The 9648-nt window shown below is 42.5% G+C and overlaps 1 protein-coding gene across 2 annotated transcripts in view; it reads left to right on the forward strand.

The window, feature by feature from the left end:
• Positions 1–9648, forward strand: part of CIT (citron (rho-interacting, serine/threonine kinase 21)) — a 294107-nt gene that overhangs the window by 17667 nt on the left and 266792 nt on the right. For both annotated transcript variants that reach the window (XM_006865452.1, XM_006865453.1), the window contains exon 3: positions 3572–3747. In XM_006865452.1, coding sequence (XP_006865514.1) covers positions 3572–3747 — 176 coding nt within the window. The remainder of the gene's footprint in view (positions 1–3571; positions 3748–9648) is intronic.

A 9648-nucleotide genomic window follows, 5' to 3' on the forward strand; every position in this document is an offset into this window, starting at 1 on the left:
CTTATTACTTAGATGGGTATATATTTTGGTATTTTTTATGCTTTCTGAATGCCTCCAGGCAGATGTGATCAGGAAATGAGCTTCCCTTTTCACTTTTCTTCCTGAGAAGTTTCAAGATACCACTGTTGGTCGTTTTGACGTAACTTAGGATTTAATTTTCGACTTGTGTCCTCTTTTGTCTCCTTGTCCCACTCCACAATCTCCGTTCAGTCCTTTTTTCTAGTTGGAAACAGTTCAGTGCCGGCTGTGGCCGTTTGGTTTTAATTGGAAACTGTCTCTTTAAATTTCGGGGAGATCTGTGTGCTTGCATAGTTGAACCCTCCGAGGGTGGGGCTGGGGTGTCCACTAGCTCAGGCACCCCTGTAGTCACCTGAATGGAGGTGCGCAGATAGCAAGGGACCAATGAACAGATACTCAAAGAAAAGAATGTCCACACCTTTATGTCAGCGGTTCTTCCAGGCATCTGTGGCCTCTCCGATCCTTCTGCCACGTGATCTCACCCAAGATGGCGGCTCCTGGAGCAGCCGAGCGTCCCGGACTAGAAAGCAATAGATTTCTAGTTTCTGCCACAAATTCCCCCAGCTGTAAGCCTTCCAACCTTATAAATATTCCTTTACATGTGGTTCAGAGTTCTGGGACCAGCCTCTGAGCCTGCTTGGTCAGGTATTCTGTATTGTTGGCGGAGCTCCTTTTCTGCACTTCCACCTGATCCGCCATCTTGTTTGTTCCTCCTAAATTTTTTTTTTTAATGTTGTGTTTCAAGTGAAGGTTTACACAGAGTTTTAGGTTCTCATTTCACAGTTACTACACAAATTGTTCATTGATGATGGTTACATTCTTTACAAAGTGTGAACATTCTTAATACTTCTTTTCTGGTGATTTCATTTCTATTCATCTTGTTTCCTAGCGTCTTTTCATTCTCATCTTAGTTTTAAAGTAATTGTTGACCATTTGGTCTCATAGAGATGACTTTTTAGAGGCACACAGTACTCACTGGGAATATTCTTTGTTTTATGAGCTACCATTTGGAGTCCTGATGTGGCGCTGTATGATAAGCACTCAACTGCAAGGTCTTTTTGAGCTGCAAGGTCAGCGGTTCAATCCTTGGAAACCTTTTACAGGGCTATTATAAGTCAGAACTGTCTCGACAGCACTTAACAACGACAACAACAAAATATTATTTAGCTAAAAGGTGACCTTGGGCAGTTTTGTTTTAAGGTTTAAAGAGAATTTCTGGGCCTCAGTCTTGAGAAATCCTCTAACATCAGTGAGTCCCGTAAGTCTGCTTCATTGTTTGTAACTTTGCCGGTAGGTTCCACTTCTTTCTCCCATTCTGTCCTGGACTGTGCCTTCTGTCTATGCTTTTATTAAAACATAATCTTGGTGGTGGTGGCTATGTGTCGTGAAATGGATTCCGACTTATAGTGACCTGCATAGGATTTCCAAGACTGTAAATCTTTACCGGAGCAGAAAGCCTCATCTTTCTCCTGCAGAACCACTGGTTGTTTCCATCTGCTGACCATGAGAATGGCAGCCTGACTTGAAACCACTACGCTACTTAGGCTTGAACTTAGTATCTCACCTATTCACTGGAACATTCCAAAGTCTTTGGATAAAGACATTGAGATTGGGAATGGTGTCTCAGAATTCTGACAGGGTATTATAGCAGTTTTTCCTGTAAAAGAGTTTGTCTGCTTGTCTGGTTTAAATATCTGGTGACCCTAGTGACAGACCTCGATTTATTAAGTTGGACAATTCTGTAAGCAACTTTGGGGCTCAAGGCCTAGTAGAGAATTAAGAGACATTGTCCTTGTGTCTGAGCAGTATGAAGTCAGGTTCATCCCAGAAAGCTATAAGCTGGCATATTTGGGAAACTATAATTCAAAATTCAAAACGCTTGATGTGAAAGCAACTTGGAAGGAGACAGAAAAGGAAGGCAGGGTTTGGCATAGCATTGTCAGGGCACGAGGAAATGATGGGCCCGTTTTCAGTTTTGCTTTGCATGAATTTCTCTATGTGGGCACTGTTGGCTTTGTTTTTTGCAGTGGTCAAAATGAATTCATGGGCATCCAGCTACTACCATTCTTGTTTGCTCCCCAAAGGGACCAAGAGAAGGTGTTTATGAGAGGATTGGAGTCAGAGATATGGTCTGCCGGTGGGAAGACTTAGAATTATGAGGTCTATTATATGTTTTCTTGATTCAAGGGAATTCAGGTCCACCCAGGCAACCAAAAACAGGGTGTTGAGGGGCAATGACAATTAAAATTGCATTGACAATTCATTCAGTGTCCCCCTCAATGAGTGAGTGGGCATGAAGTGGCTTTTCTGTAGTTGGACTCAGCACCTCTCATTGTGTGGACAACTTGGACCCTAGATTGTTAGTTCCTAACTCCGCCTGCTTTCCAGCCACTGAGACGGTGATCAGCACAAGTTCTGGTGGAGATTCCCATCTCCACTGCAACTTCAGAATGGTCTCTTCCTCTTCAATGGGGTGCCTTTCTGAGGGATTCCCCAGAATAGCTTTGATTACATGAATTTCTTGACTACATTTGACATGCAACCCTTTATAAAATGCAGTTCCACGTGAAGTACAGGACTGAGTTTTCGGATAGCCATTGCTATCCCTCTACTTTCTTTTCTTTCTCTTTCTCGCAAATGATTTCTTAAGGTGAAATTTGCATAACTTAAAATTAACAGTTTTAACGTGAACAATCCAGTGGCATTAGTGGCATTCACCATGTGGTACAACCAACCAGTCACCTATCTTTAGTTCCAACACAGGTCCAGCATACTAAAGGATAGCCCTTGTAGCCAGTCAGCAGTGTCTCCCAGGTCCCCATCCTTTCTGGTTTGTGCACTTAAAGTGTTAATAAATGCTCTGCTACTGTTCAACTCTGCCATCCATTTAGCCTGTCCTTCACTGAGGATCACAATTGGGAGACAGGACTTGGAAAAAGATAGCAGCCAATCTGTGTAGATATAGGGCATGCTAGCCCTGCAGAGACACCGTTTGATTCGTTTTCATTTAGCAGTACCAGATGCCAAGGTGAGGAAGGCATCATTAGTGCTGATAGAATCCCAGGGAGCTTAGCCTATCCTGTGGACTACAGCTGCGCTGAACCCCTGCAGTCAGGATGGAATGGTTTGGGATCAGCTCCGAGCTTGATGGAGATGGGAATCATGTTGCATACATCACTTGATAAACTGGTCTAAAGGCTCAGAAGTATGTGACTAAGTAAGCACTGCCCTGTCTCAATCAGAGAGGGAGGGAGAAGACATGCATGAGTTCTCTGTTTCCTGTTTCCTTTGTCTACGGGATTCAAATCATAGCTACCATGGAAACCGTACTTTGGAATTTCTGGAGCCCTTAATTTTAACTTCACATTAGACAACAACAACAACAACATTTTTTTTGCTTATTTTTTAATTTATGATGGAAGTTAAAAAAATGACTAAATGTCTTTACAGAAGATGTAAGAACATTTCTCTCTCTTTATTTCTGCTTTCACACAAACATGCACGTGTTTGAAGCGCTGTATTTACCTGGGAGTAACTCTTCCCTCTTTTGCAGATTCCAACATCATAACTGAGTTACAGGATCTCCAGCCTTCTGCAAAGGACTTTGAAGTCAGAAGTCTTGTAGGCTGTGGTCACTTTGCTGATGTGCAGGTGGTCAGAGAGAAAGCTACTGGGAACATCTATGCCATGAAAGTGATGAAGAAGAAGACCCTGAGGGCCCAGGAGCAGGTATGAGTCTTGGTACAGCTTGCCCTCATGTTCCAGAATGTTCGTAGCAGAAGCAATAGTCCACTGGTTTGTGTCTGAGATCAGTGAGTGGGCTTCATTCTGTGACAATTACTGATGATTAATGATGGTTACATGGGGAGAAAGTCTCTTGTGTGCTCTACTCTTTTTGAACTGATAGTAGTTGAGTTTGAAGCTTCCAAGTTCCCCTTGATGTCTTTTTCATGTTTCCATAGTTGTGTATTATTTGAGAAGCACCCTGGCATTTTAACTAATGAATTTAAGATGATCTTTCGTGACTGTCAGTTGGGGATTCAGGGATATGTGGATGGTAGGATGAGCCAGACACTGTTTGCCTTGGTACATACTTTATATGTTTGTGTTGTGGATATGCGTATTTGATGTTAAAACAAGCCTTTCTGGAGGTTAAATATAATTGTTTGTTTCATGCCTGGGGAGTGGCGTGTTTGAGAGCTGGTGAGTAGTCATCTTTTTGGTCGTGGTATTTTTATTCCTTTTAAACAAGGCTGTTGTTTCCAGAGAGACAGCCTTCAGCCTTGAAGCCCAGAGAATAATTTATTAGTTAGAGACATTCGAGTGCACATGATGGGCCTGGTGATGTTGCTGGCTCCGTGGGAAGCCTTCACAGGTTGCTGAAGATCCATGGCCCTCACACTTGGGGTTTAAAAGGATCTGGGAAAGTGGGGGATAAATGCAGAAACAAGCATATCTTACCAGCTAATGAATGCATCGCTGAAATTGGAGTGTGGAGAGAGCTGTGACTGCCCAGGGTTCTTGTGAGCCAAGGACTGTTAGGAAGGAGCTACAGAGCCAAGTGAGGAATAGGTTGTGGGCAGAGAAAAGGGGAGATTGTGCCTAGTGCAAATGGGACTTGTGCTCGGTTCCCAAGATTTGACTAAAAGTACCATGCGGATATGGATGCTGTTTCCCTTTTGGTGGTTTAGGACAAATAGGCTGCGGACTCGAGGATATATGGGTGATGTGTCTTGAGTCCCAAAGACCACTCCCAGCTCTAAGGATTCCCCAGAAGAGCTCTCGAGGCTCAGCATGGAGTCAGGCTCACAGCTGTGGTTTATTACAGCAAAAAGATACTAAGCACAATTAGCAAAAGAAAAAGGTGTGTGGGCGAAGTCTGGCGGAAATAGGTGCCAGTTTCCAAGTCTTCCCCAGTGGAGTCTCACACACAACATAACACATCACCTCTGCCATCAAGTCACCTCGACTCGGCCACCCTGAGGACAGAGCGGAAGTGCTCTATAGGGTTTCTGAGACTGCAAGCCAGTGTGAGAGCAGGCAGTCTCATCTTTCTCCTGCAGATTGCCTGGTGGGTTTGAACCTCTGACCTTGTGGTTGCGCCTAATACTTAACCCATAGAGCCACCAGGGCTTCTTTTGAAATTGCATAATGAAATCCAATCTACAGCCATCAAGTTGACTCTGCCTCCATAGTGACCCTATGTAGGATTTCCGACACTAACTCTTTACGGGAGAAGATGGCCTCATCTTCTGTGGAGTGGCCTTGTGGTTAGCAGCCTGATGTCTAACCCACTTCACTGGTCAGAGTCTGAGAATGATGTGACCTGTGTTGAGGAATGAACTGTGAGCAACGTCACAGAAAGGAAAAATGACAGGACATTGTAAGAATTTGGGAGTTGAGAAGTAAGAGCCATGACACAGTAGATATGTGCACACTGATGTTCATCACAGTATTAGTCACAATAGTTGGAAGACGGAGACTAAATGCTCATCAGCAGAAGAGCGGGCAAGTCAACTGTGATATGTACACATAATGAAATCTATGCAACATTGAAGAATAACGACGAATCACAAATACCTTCTAACATAGTCACAAAAGGACAAATATTGTATGAGAACACTGTTGTAAAACTTCAAGAAAAGATCTTTATGCTAAAAGGAACAATCTTTGGTAGTTCCCAGGCGTGGGAAGAAAGGAAGACTAATTTACTGGCTAGAGGGTAGACCTGTATTAACTGGGTTGACAGGGAGTGCAATATACAAGAAGGAATTCGGCAGAACAGTGATAAAGACAGGTGTAGACACAGGGAGGAATGCAAGAATTATAGAAAATAGAGGCAAATACTGTTATATTCACAACCCTGCAACAACTGTCTTCTACAGGTCGGGAGGGGAGTGGGAATATACCCACAGATATATGAGCTCAGTTTGTAAGAGCATATTTGTCCATGAGTTTTCAGCTTTGCTGCAAACTCACCTTTGAATGTGGTGGTGATAGTGGTGATGGTTAGGTGCCGTGGAGTTGGTTCCAACTCATAGCGACCTTGTATAGGGTTTCCAAGGCTGTAAGTCTTTATGGGAGCAGAAAGCCTCAGCTTTCTCTCGTGTAATGGCTGGTAGTTTCAAACTGCTGACCTTGAGGTTAGCAACCCAACTTGTACTCACTGTGCTACCAGAGCTCCTGGTTGTTGTTGTTGTTAGGTGCCATCGAGTTGGTACCGACTCATAGCGACCCTATGAGGAAATCATTGGACAGTCTATTTGATATCCTATGCAAGTAAAGTTTTACTAAAAGTAGTGAAGAGCTCCTGGGAGAGCACTGTTATTGTTATTATGTGCTGTTGAGTTGGTTCCAACTCATAGTGACCCTGTATAGGGTTTCTAAGAAAACCTCACCTTTTTCCTGAGGAGCAGCTGGTAGGTTCGAACTGCCCAGCCTTTTGGTTTGCAGTCCAGTGCTCATCACACAGAGCCATCATGCTTTGGGGACACAATGATGAAAACTTGTTAGGCATTACCAAATACTTTGAAACAGCAAGTTGCTTGGCATGGTTTTAGGACCATAGTCTTGGGGGACACCGTGGTTAGTTGGCGTAACATAATCCACAAAGACAATGTTCTACATCCTACTTTGGTGAGTTGACGTTGAGATCTTAAACACCCTGAGTGTACATCTCAGTTCCAACTATTAATTTATTCATGTGCAGAAGAAAGAAGCGTGGTGAAAACTGAAGATGTACATCTAAGGTCCAACTATTGATTTATTCATGTGCAGAAGAAAGAAGTGTGGTGAAAACTGAAGATGCTTGGAGTCAATTAATCCAGTGGACTACTGGAACATGTGAACATCAGTCTTCATAACTCTGAGACCAGCAGAATTGGATGGTGCCTGATTACCACTATCAACAGCTCTGAAAGGTTTAGAAGTTATCCCGGATAGAGTGGAAAACAATGTGGAACAAAACTCAAAATCATAAAAAAGGCCAGGCTTATTGGTCAGAAAGAGACTGGAGGAACTCGAGACTGTGGTCCACTGTCCCCTTCAGATATGGACCAGAACAAACCCTTGTGCCCTAGTTTCCAACCAAGTGGTCGATAGATAGGTAATGGGGCCAACAACACTAGTAAGGTCTGCTCACCATGGAAGGGTCAGCCATGCACAATCAAAAGGGCAGCATTGACGTGAGGACAAAGTGTAAAAGGGTTGGAAAGGTGGGTGGAATGGAAATAGGAAATACAGGGAGGAAGCTGGTTAATGGCTGTTGCATGGAGGGGATTGTAATCATTGTGATGAAACAAAGTGTATGATTTGTTGAATGTAAAACTGATGATATGCTATGTAAACCTTTACTCAATTCATAAACAGTAAAAAAAAAATTTTTTTTGAACAGAGGAGTGAAAGATACTCAGATATTATTGGTTGAATGAAAGGAAGGTTTATGTATGATTATGTATTTAAATTTGGAAAGAATAAAAAATTTTTAGAAAAGTTTTAAGTCCAGTATAAAGAACTTTTTTCCTGAACCAGTCAAAAATAAGACGTCGCATACTTTTTGTTTGTTTGTGTTTTTTGTTTTTTTTTTTAAAGTTTTTGTTGTGAATTGAGTGAAAGTTTTACAGGGTAGATCATCAGTTTTACGTTCAACAAATCATACACCTTGTTGCATTACAATGATTATAATCCCCTCCATGTACCATCAATTAACATTTCTCTGTATTAATTTTAGCTCTTTTTTTTTTTAAGCACTCAGGCATATAAAATAATTTAAAACACCAAAGGGCACATTCTGCAAGTATCCCTCTCTTAGTGCCTCTCTTTCCATAGATCTAGAGTCCTCAGGTGCTCCCTCTCTCCATGTCCCTATCTCTGCCTCCATCTCTAGTATTGCTGCTTCTCTGGATAAGGTCCCACATTCCGCATGTGCTCTGTTCCCTTGATGGTCCTAGGATCCTCTGTTCCTGGACTGTAGATTAACTAATCCCCCATTTTTGTTAGAAAACTTCTACCTTTATAATTGTGACAGTTGCAGTTATTCATGATAACAATTACTCACTATTGAATCATGAGAATCTTATCCCCATCTCTTTTCACCAGATCATCTAGACAAGATGAAAACTATTCAGTGGGGACTCTTACCTTTCCCACACTCTTTTTTTTGTCCTCAAAGTTTTATTGTGAATTGAGTGATAGTTTACATGGGAGAACATCAGCTTTACATTTATCCTATCATATTTCATTTCATTGCAATGATTTCAGTCCCCTTCATGCATCATCACTCAACATCATTTGCTTCCATTCCCTCTGTTTTTTGGTGTGTTTTTTTATGTACACCTAAGCACTCAGGAATATATAACCATTCAAACAACCAAAGGGTACATACACCCTGTAAGCCTGTCCCTGGCCGCCAGCACACAGCCCCTCTCCTTCCCCAGGGTCCCCAGCCGCTCCATCTCTCCACATCATCATCTCTGCCTCCATCTCTGGCGCCACTGCTTCTCTGGATAGGGTCCCCGCACTCCGTTCTTCTCCCTTAATGGTCCCAGGGTCCTCCACTCCTGGACTGCAAGATCAACCACACTCCTCCTTTTGTTACAAAATGTCTGCCTTTACATTTGCAACGTTCCCAATCAGTCCTGATAGCAATTATTCACTATTGAAACACAAGAGTCTTATCCCCATCTTCTTTCACCAGCCCCATCCAGAGAGGTGGAAACCACTCAGTGGAGATTCTACCTTCCCCCGCACCCTCTGAAACTAGGTTCCCTCTTGAAACCTTGTAAACCAGTCACTTTGTACCTTTGTAGCGCCTCCCCCTCCCCATTTTGGGTAGCCAGTGTCTAAGTTGCCCATCCCTGTCAACCTGTGTACCAAGGGGGTAGGAATGATCCTCTCTGTAAAGACTAGTAAGTATAGGTTAAGTTCATCAAATTGTAGTGGATTACTCTTTTTTTCCTTTTCTTCCTCTAGTCGAGTTCTGATCATCCAGCCATTGAAGCCAGGTCAAATGGGTACTATCTGCAAGTCTGGGTGTTCTTGTGCCTCTGCCCTCACTTCACGTCAGCTGACGCTTCACTCTCCGCTCTAGTGCTCTGGGTGTCCCATTACTTTTGAATATTTTCCTTCAACAAGGATATTCTCTCACAGGGCCATAATATAACCATCAGAATCAGGAAATTAACAGTGTTACATTAAACCCAAAAACCCAAATCCGTTGTCATCTAATTGACCCTGTAGGGCAGGGTAGATCTGTCCCATAGAGCTTCCAAGGATCTAATTTTTGTGGGACCAGACTGCAACATTTTTTCTCCCATGGTTTAAACCGTCAACCTTTCAGTTGGCAGCCACCTACTTAATCAATGTGTCATTCATTGTGTAATCCTCAGACCCCATTCAAGTTTCACCAATTGTGTCAATATTTTTAAAATAGACTCTATTTTTTCATTCTTTTTTAGTTTTTATTGTGAATTGAATGATAGTTTACATGGGAGAACATCAGTTTTACATTCATTGTTTAATTGCAATGATTTCAATCCCCTCCATGCATCATCATTCAAAAGTGTTTGCTTCTATTCCCTCTGTTATTTCTTATTTTGGGGATGTACACCAAAACACTCAGGAATATATAAT

This window comes from Chrysochloris asiatica, unplaced genomic scaffold (genome assembly GCF_000296735.1).
Source record: "Chrysochloris asiatica unplaced genomic scaffold, ChrAsi1.0 scaffold00078, whole genome shotgun sequence".
NCBI classification, from domain to species: Eukaryota; Metazoa; Chordata; class Mammalia; order Afrosoricida; family Chrysochloridae; genus Chrysochloris; species Chrysochloris asiatica.